The sequence below is a fragment of the Heteronotia binoei genome, chromosome 18, assembly GCF_032191835.1.
Source record: "Heteronotia binoei isolate CCM8104 ecotype False Entrance Well chromosome 18, APGP_CSIRO_Hbin_v1, whole genome shotgun sequence".
Classification (NCBI taxonomy): domain Eukaryota; kingdom Metazoa; phylum Chordata; class Lepidosauria; order Squamata; family Gekkonidae; genus Heteronotia; species Heteronotia binoei.
In genome coordinates, this window is record NC_083240.1 from 31,886,956 (window position 1) to 31,905,812 (window position 18,857).

The 18,857-nt window shown below is 44.6% G+C and overlaps 1 protein-coding gene across 5 annotated transcripts in view; it reads left to right on the forward strand.

Annotated features, from left to right (window-relative positions):
* Nucleotides 1–18,857, forward strand: part of AUTS2 (activator of transcription and developmental regulator AUTS2) — a 1,045,632-nt gene that overhangs the window by 236,321 nt on the left and 790,454 nt on the right. For all 5 annotated transcript variants that reach the window (XM_060258686.1, XM_060258689.1, XM_060258688.1 and 2 more), the window contains exon 2: nt 1,258–1,467. In XM_060258686.1, the coding sequence (XP_060114669.1) occupies nt 1,258–1,467 (210 nt within the window). The remainder of the gene's footprint in view (nt 1–1,257; nt 1,468–18,857) is intronic.

The window sequence follows — 18,857 nt, forward strand, 5'->3', positions numbered from 1 at the left end:
GCCCTGGAGAAAATGGCTGCTTTGGAAGGTGGACTGTATGGCATCATTTTTGTTAGTGACTTCAGTTGCCTGCATTTCACTGTTGGCTCTGTACGTGCGTTTCCATTTTGTACACATTATGTGGTAATTAGATGTACAAGATACTGCAGTTATGCGTGTAATGAATGATGCAAATTTACTGGTTGGTAAATGGTACACTTTGTGTTATGGGTATGAGAAAACAGAACTGCATGCAGATTAAAGAATTCTCTGTTCAGTTAGCACAAGGTATGAAGTACGTTGAAACAGATATTTTCACAACAAGAGTGCAAGGATGAACTGCGACTTGTCTGTTGCTGAAGCATCTTTGGATGGAGTAGCTTTGGGGGGAATTTTTAGTGTAGGATGTTTGCTGCCTCCTGTAGGGAGTGTCTGTTTGCCTCCACTTCCATTCTACTTGTACATTTTGTGAATGCATGATGTGATAAGCCTTTAATGTTCACTCATCCAAAGGAAATGGAAAGTTCTTGCTGCTCAGGGAGGTGTGAAGAGAGCACAGTAGTAGTTTACTTTATAGCTAAGCCAAGGGAAGACCTTTTTCAGGGTCATCAAAGGTATGCTTATTGTCCAGAACTGTGAACCTGTCAGCTAATAGGCTGACAACCATTTAATTAGGAGCCAAGTAGCAGCTTTTGTTTTACCTAGACTTGTAGCAAGAGCAATTAACAGGCAACTTTTATTGGTTTCCCACGAGAATGCTATCCAGACCAAATGGTCTTCCAATTTATTACACTATTTTGCCATTTGATCTTAACTTTGTATCAGTTTACACTCTTAACCCCCAGCTATATGTATTTCAGCTCACCATACCCCATCCCCTCATCTGAAGAAGTATGCATGCATACAAAAGCTTACATTCTGAATAACACTTCGTTGGTATTAAAGGTACTACTTGACTCCTACTTTGTTCTACTGCTTCAGACAAACCCGGTTGCCCACCTGGATCTAGGGGAGGGACGGTGGCTCAGTGGTAGAGCATCTGCTTGGTAAGCAGAAGGTCTCAGGTTCAATCCCCGGCATCTCCAACTAAAAAGGGTCCAGGTAATAGGTGTGGAAAACCTCAGCTTGAGACCCTGGAGAGCCGCTGCCAGTCTGAGTAGACAATACTGACTTTGATGGACCAAGGGTCTGATTCAGTATAAGGCAGTTTAATATGTTCATATATATCAACCATTTAACTGTTTTTTCTTTCTTGTTCCCCTTCCCGCCCTTACACAGAAGGATGCAGTAGTGAAGCCTCATGACCGGGTGGAGAAGCGTCAGGATCCCTTAGTGAAGAAGAAACGGGACATTCTTACCAATGGGCTGCCGTATCATCCTAAAAAGAACAGACTGCACCATCACCATTATGGCTCAGATCGGGAGAATGACCGCAATCTTTGCCAGCACCTCAGGAAAAGAAAAAGGGTCCTGAAAAGGCTCCGACAGGTAGGAAATCTATTTACAGCAGAGCTGTTTGTGGCATACCCTCCTGGAGGGATATAGATTTTTAAGGAGCCGCCTTCGTAAAACCAGACTGATGCCCTTCCCAATTGCAGTTATTGTTCTTCTGCAGCTGGACTGTCACAGATTGCTTCTCGGCAAGTGGCCAATAATAGGAAGCAATTGTCGTGTCTGAGTCCTACTGGAATGGTGTAAGATATTGATCAATGCTTGCACTTCCTAAATGTGAATGACTTGGTACTGTGCTTGCTCTGATGGGCTCAGGCACAGCTCAGTTGTACGGGCGATCTAGAGTGGGATAATTCTTGGGGGGGGGGGGACCCACCATGCTTGAATGTGAGGGCCCTGCGGAACCTTGAACAGTTCCGCAGGGCCTGCAAAACAGCCCTCTTCCGGTTGGCATATAATTAATTGTTGTCGGAATGCCTGAATATTCAAATCTCGAACATCAGATTATTGAATACTGGAATATTGAAGAATTGATTTAAGAAAAGGTAGCATAGTACATATTGAAGTGAGTTTTATGTGTTTTTATGTATTTTATTGTATAATTAGTAATGTATTTTAAACTGATATTTGTTAGCTTTTTATGTTGTAAGCCACCCTGAGCCCACCTCGGTGGGGTAGGGCGGGATATAAATCGAATAAAATGAAATGAATTGACATGTGCAGCTGGACTGGTTTGTTGGCTACCAAGAATGCCCTCCAATGCAGCACACTGTCCCCCCAAAATCCTCTGAGGCATTACAGACTATTATCGGATGTGCTCTCAATTTGTGTGAGCTTGCCCTCACATATTCTGTCAACAGGAACCATATTCTTGAGATCCTGAACAAGATTGCAAAGGAACAGAGTTTTGGAATTCCATAGGAAAACATGATTTCTACAGTGCAATAATAGGGAGATCCCAGCATGGAAATGCTTAAGCACCAGCTGTGCATTATGTGCAGAACGGTGCTGCTCTTGCCTTGTTGACTTAAAACACAAAGCAGGGGTTGATGGTGAATGCTTTCGCTGCTTGCCATTTTGCTGTTATCTGCAATGGGGTTCTAAATGTACATGTGTATTGAACCGTGTGGGAGGAAAAGACTCTTGGAAGACAAAAAGGGAAGCTGGGGTACAGATTAAGTGCACACATGCTGTGCATATGCTTTTCTTGCTTAAAAAACCTCTATTCGTGGGGAACAAATGCCATCTTTGCTCCATTGGCAAGCATTTGCTCATAATGTCTAGTTAGATTCTCAGTGGCTTTGAAAGTCTGGTTTGGTTCATAATGGATACAAGGTAGCTCAGGAAAGTTTGGAGCAAATTTAGTTTTCAGTATCTCCAAAGCATATGAGAACAGAGTTCTGGGGAGTTGCTGTGAATGTCCAGGTGCATGATCAGCATGATCATGATGCATGAAAGCTCTTGTTCTTCATAGGAGTCCAAGGCTCCCTAGAAGATCTGTGAGGAGGGTGAGGTAATTGTGACCAAAGATGTCAGTGGTCAAAATATAGATAGCAGCAGGGGTGGAATTCTAGCAGGAGCTGCTTTGCATATTAGGCCACACTCCCTTGATGTAGCCAATCCTCCAAGAGCTTGCAGGGCTCTTTTTTGTAAGCTCTTGGAGGATTGGCCACATCAGGCGTGTGTGTCCTAATATGCAGAGGAACTCCTGCTAGAATTCCGCCCCTGCTTAGCAGGAAGACAAGCTGTTGCATCTTTGTTGAGGCTGTGCAGATGCAACATGGTTCTCAGTTTGCTATGGCAGGTTCCTTTACCAAGAACCTCAGATGGAGTGAGCTAAAAATTATCCAGGTTCTACAAATGATGGGATTGAAATACTTCCTTTATTGAAACAGAGGGAGGGGATCCAACTCAGAGGATCCCCTGTCCTCAACTAGGGATTGGCAACCCTATGTGGTGGCAGTTCCTAGTTTTGATGGTTACAAGAGTTGTTGTACAAGTTGTGAGTTAGAAGGCGGGCAAGGCAGTTGGCCCCCTTCCTGGAACGTGACGATCTAGCAACAGTGATCCATGCCACGGTCACCTCGAGGTTGGACTACTGCAATGCTCTCTACATGGGGCTGCCTTTGTGCCGAACCTGAAAGCTGCAGCTAGTGCAGAATGCTACGGCCCGGCTGTTGTTAGGGCTCCCAAGAAGGGAGCACATCCGGCCGGGGCTCCGGGACCTGCACTGGCTGCCGATAGCTTACCGAGTCCGGTACAAGGTGCTGGTTATTACCTTTAAAGCCCTATATGGCCTAGGACCTGCCTACCTGAAGGACCGTCTCTCCCCGCATGTTCCCCAGAGAGTACTGAGATCGGGAACTCAAAATCTCCTAGTTATCCCCGGGCCAAAGGAAGCCCGCTTAAAATCGACAAGGGACCGGGCCTTTTCTATTATGGCCCCCTCCTGGTGGAACCAGCTGCCGGAAGAGGGGAGGGCCCTGCGGGACCTCGCCCAGTTCCGCAGGGCCTGTAAGACAACCCTCTTCCGGCTGGCCTATGACTAGCTGGTACAAGAAACTGAGCGTAGTTATACTGGATGCCTGCTGCCCCCAATGTTTTTCAATGTTTTAAATGCTTTAAATGTTTTAAATGTTTTAAATGGTTCAATGTTTTAAATGGTTTAATGTTTAAATTTAAATGCTTTATGTTTAACACCTATTTATGTTAGATTCCTATGTTGTAAGCCGCCCTGAGCCACTTGTTGGGAAGGGCGGGATAGAAGTCATAAAATAAATAAATAAATAAATAAAGTTGTGAAGTTGTTAGACAAGTTGTGCAGAGGTCCATCAGTGGCTATTAGCCACAGGGTATAGATGGAACTCTCTGTCTGGGGCAGTGATGCTCTGTATTTCTTGGTGCTTGGGGGGCACAGTGGGAGGGCTTCTAGTGTCCTGGACCCTCTGGTGGACCTCCCCATGGCACTTGGTTTTTATGGCCACTGTGTGACACAGTTCATCGGTGGCTGTTATCCCCAATGGTTAAGTGGAACTTCTCTTTTTAAGGATGTTGATGTACCTCTGAATGCCAGTTGCCTAGACCATCAGTGAGGGAAGGCTGTTGCTTTTTGCTATGCAGGAGAATTTCTTAGGCGGGGGTGGGGCAGAATCTTGCTGGCTCCTTTGGGAAGTGAGATTATAGAATTGGATGACATAAGGAGTTTTGGTCTGATTTACATGGGCATGTTCTTGTGTGGCATGGAAATAATTTGCAGTGGCCGATGCATGCTCACATTGTGTTTTTAAAGTTAAAAAAAAAAAGAAAGATGAAACGATCTGAAGTCATTCAGCTGGAAAAAGCTTTTGACTGAGCCAGCGAAAGCCAGCTGCTTAAATTCTAGAGGGAGATGTCTGAATCAAAGCAGAGAGTTGAGGTACAATAAAAAAAGAATTCCCATCTGTCAAAATAACAATTTGCATGGTCAGAAATGTAAATTTTCCTAGGTAAGAATAAACTATGGAAATCAGCAAAGGAGTTGAAATGCCTGGGGATTTTGACTCTCTGTGTGTGCTGAGCTGAGAGAAAAGGAAGCCTTCTGAGAAGGCCAAGGGGTTTTATGGGGGGAGGACTTATCTTAGACAGCTTCCATATACTTGTTCAACAGTGTATCAGTCAATGTGACAGATGTACACAGCTTCCATATACTTGTTCAACAGTGTATCAGTCAATGTGACAGATGTACACAGCTTTTTGAGTAAATAAAATTGCTCCTCCCCCAGAAAACGTCAAAATATTTTCCTCCAGTGACACAAAGCAAAGAATATTGGGATGGTGCCACTTTAGTGTAGTTTGGTGTAGTGGTTAAGTGCACGGACTCTTATCTGGGAGAACCAGGTTTGATTCCCCACTCCTCCACTTGCAGCTTCTGGAATGGCCTTGGGTCAGCCTTAGCTCTTGTAGGAGTTGTCCCTGAAAGGGCAGCTGCTGTAAGAGCTCTCTCAGCCTCCCTACCTCACATGGTGTCTGTTGTGGGGGTGGGGGGGAGAAGGTAAAAGGAGATTGTGACCACTCTGAGTCTCTGAGATTCAGAGTATAGGGTGAGATATAAATCCAATATCTTCTTCTTATATGTTCCCTTTTTGCTCACTGGTAACCACAGTGTTGCTTGATAAGTTTTAGATTCCAGTCAGTTTGAGGTGAGAACTGATGTTCCACTTTTGAGTGTTTGGCTTCTAAGGACTGTCTGGGCTGCTGAGGAATGTTACTGGTGCTCTCTCTCTGTGTGAACAGTCTGGGTGGATCTTCTCACTGCAGGAGCCTTCAGATGGATGATAGGAGTAAGTGGGGATTCTAGACCAGGGCCTGTGAATGGGCAAGGTGGCAGGCAAAGATACAATATGGTGGGGGTGGTGGGGTCACCTATCGTAGGGTTTGCAATGCAGAGGTCGTTTTGTAGAAAAATAGGTGGTGGAGCTCATCCAGGGATTGTTATGCAGCTGCACCTACTATTCAATGGACAAGGTAGGAAGGAGGAGGTGGAACTGTCAGAAAGGTTCAGGAGCTGTGCTCCTGTGAGCTCCCGTTGAATCCGAGGCCTATTGCAATGTGTAATTTTGCACAAAATGGTACAGGAGCTTGAATGGAAAGGGTGTGCACCACAGGATTTGGTAGCATATCATCAAAAATGGAGAAGTTGGAAAGCATATATGGGACAGTGGAGGAACTGAGAATCACCCTTACCTGTGGAGTTGACTGCTTGGCTCCAGGGGATAAAGAATTTAATGTGCTCCTTTGCAGAACACAGTAAGATGTGACTGATGGGCTAGGAGATGTAAGTACCTGATATTGCTCTCTGGGAACCTAAAGGGACCTCATGTTCTAATGGAGAATCTGCCAGGTTTCCAGACTTTGCTTCCTGATTGGTTGGGAGACATAAGGTCTTTGATATCTAAGTCAGCCTTGGATGTCTTTTCACTTCAGGCAGCTTGGCTCAAGGGGGTAAAGAATTTGCTGTGCTCATCTGCGCAGCACATTAAGATATGACTGGTGGGCTAGGAGGCTTATTAAGTACCCAGTGTTGCTTTCTGAGAGCCTAAAGGCAGAGCATCTTCTCCTGGAGAATCTACCAGGTTTCCAGGCTTTGCTTCCTGATTGGTTGGGAGCAATATGTAGGGTCTTTGATATCTAAGTCACCCTTGGATGACCTTTCACTTCAGGCAGCTATCTACGTGAGCCTGCTCTGTGGGGAGGGTAGAATGTAAGTTGCATAAAATAAATAAAAAAATATCCTTATCCTTGGACCAATGCATGCGGTTCCTGCTTAATTTTATCCTTGGAAATTAGGCTGAGAGAGAGCGACTGATCCAGTGTCAAAGTACAGATTAGATCCTAGGCCTCCTGGGTCCTACTCTACAAAGTGTACACACTTCTGCGATCCTTTGTAGGTTTTCCTTGCTATGTATATTTGTCTTCCAACATTCATTCTCAAAAACTGCACAGTGACTGGAGATGGTTTATTTGTGTTGCTTGATGCATGAAGAATCTGATAAACTCGGTTCTGTTTGCAGCTGAAAATGAGATGGAAGCTGCAAGAGCTCATCAAAAAAAACTTTTCGGTAGGACACATTCATCCCACATATTCTATGCAATATTTGGTAACTGATGTTCCGTATCTGGGAATCCTGCAATGGAAGCCTGGAGCAGCTCCAAGCAGGAAGAATATATTGCACTGCAGAGTCAAAACGAGATAGTTTGCTCACACTGCAGAACTGCCTGACAGTGTCACTTTTAATGAACTGCCACACCAAACTGCAGATGAGTTCACATCACCAAAAGCTGACATTTGTCATATCTCTGAAGTTCGATTAACAATTTGGGAAATATATCCCCTATGGACAGCTATCCATTCACAGTGTCTTTCTGACTCAGACTTTTTACACCTCCAAGTGTTCGATTCCCACCAGCTAACCTGAGTCATGAAAGATGGAATTGTTAGTCTTTAAAGCGCTGCTGGATTTCTGCCTTGTTTGCTGTGATAGACTAGCATGGCTCCCCCTCTGCAATAGTCCTTTATTTCACCTTGAACTCCCTGGACAAGAACAAAAATAGATAGATGGATTGAATGGATCTATATATAATGCGTATAACATGCAAAACACCCCCCACCACCACCTTGGAAATGTCGTGGTTTTTAAATAAAGGGGTGTGTGTTGCCAGCTCTGGGTTTGGAAATAATTGGAAATTTTAGGGGTGGAAACTGGGGAGGGGAAGAGTTTGGAATGGGGCCTCAGTGGGGTTCAGTGCCATAGAGCCCATCCTCCAAAGCAGCCATTTTCTCCACAGGAACTAATCTGTGTTATCTGGAAATCAGGGGTGCCAATCTCTAGGTGGGGCCTGGAGGTCATCCACTTTTTATAACTGATCTCCTACTGGCAGAGCTCAGCTACCCTGGAGAAAACGGCTTCTTTGAAGGGTGGACTCTACGGCATTGTCCCATGCTGAGGCACCTCCCTCCTCAAACCCCACCCTCTCCTGACTCCACTCCCAAAGTCTCCAGGTATTTTTCCAACTTAGACCTGGCAACCCTACCGGAGATAAGTTGTAATAGTGGCAGATCTCCAGGTCCCACCTGGAGGCTGGAAACCCATTTAGAAATTAGTGGGTAATTCCTAGAACATCATGATGTGGAAGGCATTTTTTCCTCCTGCTTCTCAATTATTTTGGTTTGGGAAACTGAGGGCATCTAATTCTCCTACCTAGACAGGTGAAATGGCAGGCTTAAGTGTTGGGTGAATCAGTCTTCTACATGTGGAATCTACTATTTTAGAAACTGCTGCCACTGGGAAGAGATGGGAGATGTCTGCAGAAGTTACATTTGGCTCTGAGGCGAAGCCCAGCTGCTGAAGCAGCAGGGGAGAAAATGAAATCTAAAGCCATTCTGTGCCTTGCACCCTTGATTTGTGCCTCTTCCTACTCTCTCAGACATGAGCGGTAATGGGAGGAAGAGGAGGAGGAAGTGGGCGGGTGAGCAGAAGTCGTCTGCCTGACTGCGGAGTTAGTTAGGGAGCCAAACAGATGGGCTTGGATTGGGGATCCTTGTGCTGTTCCAGGGAGAGCTGACAGCGGTGACGAGTGATTTACAACATGCTGTTTACAGTTTGGATTTGCAGTCTTAGGGGTGACATCTGAAGTGCTCTTTAGCAACTGCTTTCATTACAGCCTGTCGAAGGACCACTAATTGAAAAGAAAGAGGTGGCCTTGAGTGATGGGTGAGTATCCTGTGCAGGCTTCAGGAGTACTTTGTTTAGGCCTGAAGACTAGACTCCAGGGCTGTATTAAGACATGCTGAGGTTCTAAACAGTGTCAAGTTTCAGAGAACCTGTAGCATTACGATATGACTTCATGGTCATTAAATGATTGCTGGGGTAGGATTGCCAAGTCCCTCTGCTGCTGCAGCAGGGGGTCTTGTCTCTCTCTAGAGCTTGCACACGTGACGTGAACCCAGAAGTGACATCATCACGCTGGGGATTTTGCACCAGAGACACTCTAGGACTCACTATAAAACTCTATGGTACCATAGAGTTGTATTTTGAGTCCTAGAGCATCCCTGGTGAGACGTCCCCGGCACAATGACATCATTTCTGGGTGACATAGTCATGCTGGGGATGGCACGCAACAACAGGGCTCTTTGGGGGATGGGGATCCCCCTGGCAGCCTGCTCCCTGCTGTTGGGTTGGGGCCCTTCAGACTGGGGGATCTTGGCAGCCCCATGCTGGGGAGATTGTATTTGTATAGATCCCTCATAGTTGGATACCTGAAGCTGTAGTTTACTTAGCTTCTGCATAAATCCAGCTCTGCTGGGCTCTTCTGCTGCCTCTCACATAGAGTTGCTAGTTTGAGGTTGGGAAATACCTGGAGATTTTGGGGGTGGAGCCTAAGGAGGGTGAGGTTTGGGAAAAGGAAGGACTTCAGTGGGAATATAATGCCATAGAGCAGTGGGCCCCAACCTTTTTGGCATCAGGGACCAGTTTTGTAGAAGACAATTTTTCCACCAACTGGGGTGGGGTAGGGGGCGATGGTTTTGGGATGATGCAACTGTGCACTTTATTTCTATTAGTTTGGTGTGGTGGTTAAATGTGTGGACTTTTATCTGGGAGAACCGGGTTTGATTTCCCACTCCTCCACGTGCAGCTGCTGGAAAGGCCTTGGGTCAGCTACAGCTCTCACAGAGCTGCTCTTGAAATAGCAGTTTTTGGGGAGAGTCAGCCCCACCCACCTCACAGGTTGTCTGTTGTGGGGGAGGAAGGTAAAGGAGATTGTGAACCACTCTGAGACTCTGAAATTCAGAGTGGTGGGCAGGATATAAATCCAATGCAGCAGCAGCATCCCTCTCTCCCTCCTTCCATCATCATCCATCATCAATGCATGGGAACACAGTTCTGACTGGCTTGGCACCAGGGGGTGTGGCCTAATATGCAAATGAGTTCTTCTGGACTTTCTCTATAATGGTGATGCCAGGGGTGTGGCCTAATGTGGAAATGCATAATATGCAAATGAGTTCCTGTTGGGGCTTTTTTCAACCAAAAAAAGCCCTGTTTAGGAGTAGATTTACTACTGAACATCGGTTTCTGGGAAGCAAGAATGAGGACAGGCCATTTCTTTCTCCTCTGAGGTCTTCCAGTAGCTTCTGTTGGCCATTGTGGGAAATGGGGTCCTGAGCTAGATTGGTCTGGTCCAGCAGAGCTTACCTGGTACTTGGTCACTTATGTGCTCGTTTGTTCTTTCTGCAATGAGATGCTTTGTGGTGCTGCAGTTCTTGATTAGTTACTCTTATGAGCTGCCACTTTACTAGAGTTCAACCTCCCAGGAGGGCCAGCCCCGCCACTAGGGAAACTAGGCAATTGCCTAGGGCGCTGGCCTTCTGGGGGCACTGAAATAGGTGCCCCCCCATGTGACTTGGTGATGTTATCAGTGCAGACGGGAGTGCCAGAAGTTAGTCTTGCCCAGGGCTTTTTAAAAGCAGGAACGCAGTTCCTGCTGGCTTGGTGTCAGAGGGTGTGGCCTAATATGCAAATGAGTTCCTGCTGGGCCTTTTCTACAAAAAGCCCCATGTGAAACAATGGTGATGTCAGGGGACCTAATATGCAAATGAGATCCCGCTGGGCTTTTCTACAAAAAAGTCCTTTGCAAAACAATGGTGATGTCAGGGGGTGTGGCCTAATATGCAAATAAGATCCTGCTGGGCTTTTTCAACAAAAAAAAGCCCTGGCCTTGCCTATGGTGCCAGACAGTCTAAGGCTGCCTCTCCCTCCAAGCTGTTTTTCTTTCTGTTCTCCTTCCTCTCTCCTTTGCTAATCACCATTTTTACTTGACTATTTGCAGGAAATAATTGAAATATACTTGGGGGGGGGGGCAGGAATGTTGCACTGCAGATCTCCCCCCCCCCCAATAGCCCATGATGGTTCTGGGAGACTTCCATTTGACTGTAGTTAAGTCTTGCAAATTCCATTGACCACCTTTATTTAAAACAGGGAAAGAAACAAAACAAATTGTGAGTGGTGTCCATCCTTTTTCATGGATATAGGAGACAAGACCTTTTATTTTATTACAGACGCTGTTTAAATATTGTAACATGTTGAAGACAATTTAAATTAATTCTGTTAGGTATGGAACCATCTGGCTAATTCTATTGTTAGCATTAAATTGCGTTTCTGTGTGTGTCTCTTGAAAGTATTCATAATATTCCTGCATCATAGAAAGGAGTGAGTTAACACCTTCTGGCCCCCATTCCCTACACATACAGCTGAACTCTTCTACAAATACACCTATACCCTGGCCTGCCACAGAGAGCAGTGAAGTCCTAGAGCAGGGGTGTCAAACCCATTTGTTATGAGGGCAGGATCAGACATAAATGAGACCTTGTTGGGACTGCCAAGAGTGTCATAAAATGTAATGCCAGGTAGCAGAGATATAAATTTTATAAAGGATACAGACAAATACAAAGGTTTTTTTTAAAGTTTAATAAAACATGCTTAGAACATTAGCACTTTTAAAGGTGCTTTGCTTGTATCGCTCCTGTGCAATCCAGGGAACTAGGCAAAGGAAGCTCTGGCTCTTTCCTTCTTTTCCCAGGGGTCAAGTAGGGGAGGAGCCTCAACCAATATAAGGAAGAGAGGCTTGGCTCAGTAGCTCTGCCGAGCGATTGAGAGAGCCTGGCAAAGCAAAGGGAGGAGCCTCAGCCAATGGAAAAAATAGAGGTTTTGCTCTGTAGTTCCTGTGTGATTCAGCAAGCCTGGCAAAGTAATCAATCAATCAATCAATCGCCTGGCAAAGTAACTGTGATGCAGAAGGAAGCAAGAGAGCCATGATCGCATGATAGCCCTGACATGATGACATCACACAAAAGTGACATCATCACGCTAGGGGCACTGTGGTGATGCTCTTGTTTTTGGGCAAAACTCAAATCCATATTTCCAAAAGTCAAATCTGCTCTCCAAAGTTCTATAACAAATTCTCCAGGTAGCTACATGAAAGTGTCTTTGTAGGTGCTACTCATGGAGATAAAATAGATACTTTTACTTCCATGAGTAGCACCCACAGAGACACTTTCATGTAGCTTACATGGAGAATGAACTTTGTAGTATGCAATTTCAGTGTGTATTTCAGTGTGGTTGAGTGAATGAATTTTGTAGTATGTGATTTCAGTGTGTATTATTGAATTTATTGTTATTGTGATTCTGACATAGTATGTGATTTGAACTGTGAGATATATAATAACATTGTGATGAATTTGTGAATTGACTTTGTTATACTTGCTGAGGGGTCTTCTTGTGTTGTAACCCAACCAGGGATTGGAAACTCTACAGCCGCATGTGCTTCCCATGCTGAAGCCCCCAGGTCAAATCCCCTGCAGGTACGAGGGTCAATTGGAAAGACCTGCAATGCTGGAGAGCTGCTGTCAGTCACAGTAGACAAGCCTGACCTTGAGAGGCCGACACTGCAATCCCAGAGATACACCTTTCTAAGCCATTGACTAATAGACTTAGAAGGGTTTAACTCTGGTTGCCCTGACCTGGGTGTCTCAGGCTAGCCTGATCTCATCAGATCATGAAAGATAAACAGGATTAGCCCTGATTAATACTTGAATGGGAGACCACCAAGGAAGCCCAGGATTGCTACACTCAGGTAGGCAATGGCCAGGGCATTTTTTGGAGCAGAAATGCACAGGAACACAGTTCCAGGTGGCTTGGTGTCATGGGGTGTGGCCTAATATGCAAATGAGTTCCTGCTGGGCTTTTTCAACAAAAAAAGTCCTGGCAATGGCAAACCATCTCTGAATGTCCTTTCCCTTGAAGACCTTATAAGGTGGTCGCCTTAAATCAGCTGTGACTTGATAGCAGTTTCCACCAGCAGCTCTGCATAAGATTACTCTACAAGAGCTTTGAGATAAAGCCATTTCTTATATTCTATTGTCTAATGTTATTCTGTGGTTTCAAGCTAGTACAGGAGAAGAGGGGGTGCCATCTGCAACGAACAAACAATTTGGAGTTGAGCAACTGTGATAAAACTTTAATAAATATATTAATTTTGTTAAACTAAAACATAGCTGACAGTTGCGTGGAGAGCCATCACTGGGGAGTGGCCTGCAAATTTACAACCCTGCTTGTTCCTAGGAAAATAAGCGGGCTTTTGTTGATGGAAAGATTGCTATTTTGCACCTTAAAAACTTGGCACTTGCCGTGTTTGGAAATGAACTTTTGCATTAGTGCTCCATAAATATTGAAAATGGCCCCCTCAAACATCTTGCTTTATAATAACAACACACTCTGGTATAATTATTACTGGCTCATTCCTACTGGAGTACTGGAGATACCGTTGGGTATGTTATTTTCCACAAGCCATAAAAGAAATAATGGCATCTCTCATACTGTTTTAGAGCTGCTCATAAAGCATTTCCTGGGGAACAGAATAATAATCATAATCATCTAAGACTGGAAGACATCAGTATTGGAACTACATCCTACCTACTGATGTTTTTGTGACTGTTGTGTGCAGTTCTGGTTATTCCTTTAAAAACAAAACAAAAACATTGTGGTAATTGCCCTCTCCTGTACCCAGTGTAGAACTGTTATCTAGGGTTTACTTTGCCCTCTGTCTCTTGTACAATTCAGTGTACAGCTAGTATTATTGGCTATCTGATGGAAATGGAAATGCCACATATAGAGTTGCTTTTTTATACTGACTGCTAAGACAAAATAGAACCGCGTACTGAGTGAGGGAGTTCCCAGTTGTTCTGGGGACCCCTGGGTACAGTCTTTTCTTGTAAAATGTGTTTTCCTGTTCCCTGCCTCTGGGGCTGGTACCCTGAAGAGATGACCTAACAGTTGAATATTAAGTTGATTTGTAAGGATGCCAGCCTCCAGGTGGGACCTGGGGATCCCCCCAGAATTACAACTAATCACCAGACTACAGAGAGTAGTCTTCCTGGAAAAAATGGATGCTTTGGCGGATGGACTCTATGGTATTGTACCCCACTGATGGACTCTATGGTATTGTCCCTTCCTCCCCAAGCTCAATCTCCAAATCTCCAGGAATTTCCCAACCTTTATCTAGCAACCCTGTTCTCCCATCCTCTGACAGTTGCCAGAGGTACCTGGCTACCTCAGACTTGAATGCTATTGTGGAGGTGGGGCTGTGGGGATGGCTGAATGGATGGCATGATAAAACTGGCATAATTGCTCCTAGTCCTGACTCTGAATGCTCTCGCTGCCAGCTTGGGAAATTCCTGGAGACTTGAGGGCAGAATTCAGGGAGGGGCACAAGCTCAGCAGGGCTGTTGACACCTTAAACTCCATCCTCCAAAGTTGCCATGTTCTCCAGGGGAATTGATCTCTGTATTCTGGAGATTGTTTGTAATTCCTGGAAATCTCCAGAACCAACCTGATAGTTGGCAACCCTACATGAACATAAGAACATAAGAGAAGCTATGTTGGATCAGGCCAATAGACCATCCAGTACAACACTCTTACGTCACACAGTGGCAAAAAAACTCAAAAGGTGCCATCAGGAGGTCCATTAGTGGGGCCAGGACACTAGAAGCCCTCCCACTGTTGCCCCCCCCAGCACCAAGCACCAAGAATATAGAGCATCACTGCCCCAGAAAGAGAGTTCCAACAATATGCTGTGGCCAATAGTCACTGATGGACCTCTGCTCCATATATTTATCCAGTCCCCTCTTGAAGCTGTCTATACATGAGTTCAAGGGATTGCTGGTTTGCCAGATGGCTGTAAGGAGCCTTCCTAGTAGGGTTGCCAATCCCCAGGTGGGGGCAGGGGATCCTCCGGTTTGGAGGCCCTCCCCCCGCTTCAGGGTCATCAGAAAGTGGAGGGAGGGGAGGGAAATGTCTGCTGGGAACTTTATTATTCCCAATGGAGATTTATTCCCATAGAAAATCATGGAGAATTGATCCGCGGGTATCTAGTGCTCTGAGGGGGCTTTTTTGGGGGTTGGAGGCACCAAATTTTTAGTATAGCATCTAGTGCCTCTCTCCAAAATACCCCCCCAAGTGTCAAAAAGATTTGCCCAGGGGGTCCAATTCTATGAGCCCCAAAAGAAGGTGCCCCTATCCTTCATTATTTCCTATGGAAGGAAGGAATTGAAAAGGTGTGCCATCCCTTTAAATGTGATGGCCAGAACTCCCTTAGGAGTTCAATTATGCTTGTCACAGCCTTGATCTTGGCTCCACCCCTAATGTCTCCTGGCTCCACCCCCAAAGTCCCCAGATATTTCTTGAATTGGACTTGGCAACCCTACTTCCAAGACATTGGAGCACATGCTAGGAATACTTTCTACCATTGAATTAGGAAGCTTTCCCTGTTGCCTTTGCTGACCTAGCCATCCCGAGACCATGAGTAAACTGCTGCATCTGGGGCTGCCCTTTGAAGGTAGCTGAGATATGCCAGTTGGCATGAATCTCTGTGGCCCAGGGGTGGCCAAACTGAGGCTCAGGAGCCACATGCAGCTCTCTCACACATCGTGTGGCTCCCAGGGGTCGAGGAGGAACTTGATGCAAGCTTACTCTCAAGTAAGTGCGCTTAGCATTGGGACCTCAGCCTCTGAGGACTGAACCATGAGTAGGCAGCTATTTCCACCAGGCCTTTAATTCAGCAGTAGCACAGCTCCTGAACCTTTCTGATAGTTCCCCCTCCTCCTCTTTGTCCATGGAATAGTAGCTGCATAACAATCCCTGGATGAGCTCCACCAACTATTTTTCTACAAAACAACCCCTAATTTCTACCATGTATGAAGTGGGGAAGGAGGGGGAAATAGACAGACTTGCAAGCTGTTCTCCTCCACCACAGAGGTCCCCCAGAGACCTAGAGTGTGGAAAGAGAGTTCAAGAGTCAAGGGAGCCACTGGAAGAATGGGTGGAATTAAAGAGGGCTCTTGTAGGAGCTATATTTACTAACTTTGGTGTCAAGGCAAAGAGAGATGCATAATGATGCAAATGGTAGTCAATGATTTATAAGGTGCATATGCATTTCCTTCTCCCACTGGTGCCAAAAAACAATTCCCTAACCTTTCCCTATGCTGGTTTTATGGGGACTGTTATTCCCAGACTTTTGGGGTTTTTTTTAAAGTCTTCCTCTAGTATTGTTGTATTGTAAAGTGCTTACATATGTATTTCTGTGCAAAGAAAGTATTAAGAGTTATAATAAAGGCATGAGCGTAATTTGTTTATGTTTTGCAGCTCTCAAACATCTGGTGTTTATTCTATATGGCTCTTAGTTAAGCAAGTTTGGCCACCCCTACTGTAGCCTAAACTGGTGTGAAACCACATCCCTGGCTATGTATTGTCTTTGAGTGCAGTTCAAGGTGTTTGTGCTTGCTTATGAAGTTCTTCATGTAATACACCTTAGTAAGGTGTTTAGGGAAAGGGGTTTCTCTCCCTTTTTTTGTTTCTGGCATTACAAAAACAGAACAACTTATTTATTTGGAATACGTTTATTGTGATTTTCCAGCAATTCTGCACATACTTGATTTTTCCTTTAAGTGGCCAGATTCTTCGAGTAGTGTTCAAAGATCAATAAAGACTAGGATTGCTAGGTCTAGGTTTGGAAATACCTGGAGGTTTGGGGGGTGGGGCTTGGGGAGGGCAGGATTTGGGGAGGGGAGAAACCTTGGCAGGGTGTAATGCCATAGAGTCCGCCCTTCAAAGCAGCCATTTTCTCCAGAGGAACTGATCTTGGTCATCTGGAGATCACTTGAAATAGCGGGAGATCTCCAGGGGTCCCCTGTTGTGTAGAAGGTATTAATTTACATTTGCGGACATGATGCCTTCAAATCTCCTGTCTAACTAGGAATTGTAGTTGCTGTCATAAAACTAACAATTTGCAGGATACTTTGGGAGAAGTCCTGGTAAGCTCTAAACAGGAAATGCTTCAAGGGTCAAGCAATAGCAAATAACATGAAAATAAATATTTATTATATGGAGTACACAATAGTAAGATTAAAAACATAGTCTGAATATCACTTGCATTAAGAGTAAGAACAAGCTATACATAAGATGTAATAATTCCCCATACAAAGGTGATGAACATGTCAAACGACCAACACAAGACCATAAATGTTTCGGGCCTCAAGGGCCTTTGTCAGTGGTCAATAATAATAATAATAATAAGACTGCAGATTAATACCCCGCCCTTCTCTCTGAATCAGAGACTCAGAGCAGTTTACAATCTCCTATATCTCCCCCCCACACACACACACAACAGACACCCTGTGAGGTGGGTGGGGCTAAGAGAGCTCTCACAGCAGCTGCCCTTTCAAGGACAATTCTTGCGAGAGCTATGGCTGACCAAAGGCCATTCCAGCAGCTGCAAGTGGAGGAGTGGGGAATCAAACCTGGTTCTCCCAGATAAGAGTCCGCACACTTAACCTCTACACCAAACTGGCTCTCATAAATACATACTTTTTTAAAAATCCAGAAAATAATATGCATCAATCCGGACCAGGTGCTGTTATCTCATATGTTTTGTGGTTTGATGTAAACTTATGAAGCAGGTCATGGATCTCTTCACATGGTACCTGGACTCACACATAAAATCATCACTGATTTTATAATCTAGTATAAAGTTCCCAACATTTCTGGATGTGTATATCATCAACCAGCAATGGAAATCAAAAGTTATGAGCAGGTTCATTTTTGCAGTGTCTCTGATACGTGACCTTCCTGACTGGACCCACTGTATGTGATACAAAATGTGCTGAATACAGACTTGATTATTTTGGATTAGGTTAGCCGAAGAGGTAGCAACCAGGACTGTTTATCTCAGCGATATGTTAATACTAGGTTGTAACATTGCTTAGGGGGGAGATGGGCAAAGACAGTCCTCTGTACAGAAGCTCCTAGAATTTAATTTGTAAATCAGAAGACGCGCCCTTGGAGCCATTAAGAAAATGGCAGTGTTTTTCCTGCTTCCTGATGTTATTCAATTGCTTACTCTGTCATGGCTTTTAAGCATAAACTGTATATTTAGCTCCTGACCTTTGGAGGCAATTTGAATTGTGAAAGGAGACTGGGCAATTTAGAGGGGAGGGGGCTAGTTCATTAAAAGCTGTCACTTACAGCGCATCCTTCTGGATTTTTTTTAAAAAAATCCTTCCTGCCATGTTTTTTATACATTGTGCATTTGCTTTCTGAACCCCACTGCAGTATTTCAATTGGTATGTCGGTCTTTGTTCTCTCTGACAATCCAGACCTTCCTCCTGGCTGATCTGCAGTGTTAACAAGAAAAGCACAAATATCAGTCCAGGAAGTTTTGCCTAAAGGAAAAAAAATGGAGGTCAACTTGGAGGTTCTTTAGTAGAAAAGGGTTTTGATAAGACCTGTTCACTGAATGCTGCCAAAAATTAATGTAGGATTTGGAGTATGGCTGGGAGACTTAGATATGGGCTTGGTATGTGGCTGCTGGTGATTCCACTTTGGTTTTCAATTGGTGTGTCTTGGAGTACAAACTTCATCTGCTTGCAATTTTCCACTGCAAAAGTGAGCCAGTTCTTCAGGTTAAGTGTCTTGGAGACCCTCTATTAGTGTCTTTCACCAGCAGGTGAAGACTTTTTTTGTTTCATCTGGCATACCCCTAGTAACAGTTATGGAGCTTCCTTCTAGTGTCGTTGGCACATGTGTTTTTAATTGAATTGTTTTAACTGAACTTTTAAAATTGTTTAAATGTTTTAAGATTTTCTTACATTTGTTGGCTGGTGGACCCTGCTTGGGTGGGAAGGAGGCATATTTTTTTTTTTAAAAAACACGCTTTAAATAAAGTGTTTTTCTTCCCCTTCCCACCCATCGCATGAGGAGTTTGTCATGGATTATCCATACTGGATGATTAAGCCTTGGTCTGGAATTCTGACTTGTCAGTAAAAATGGCATTTCTTGAAT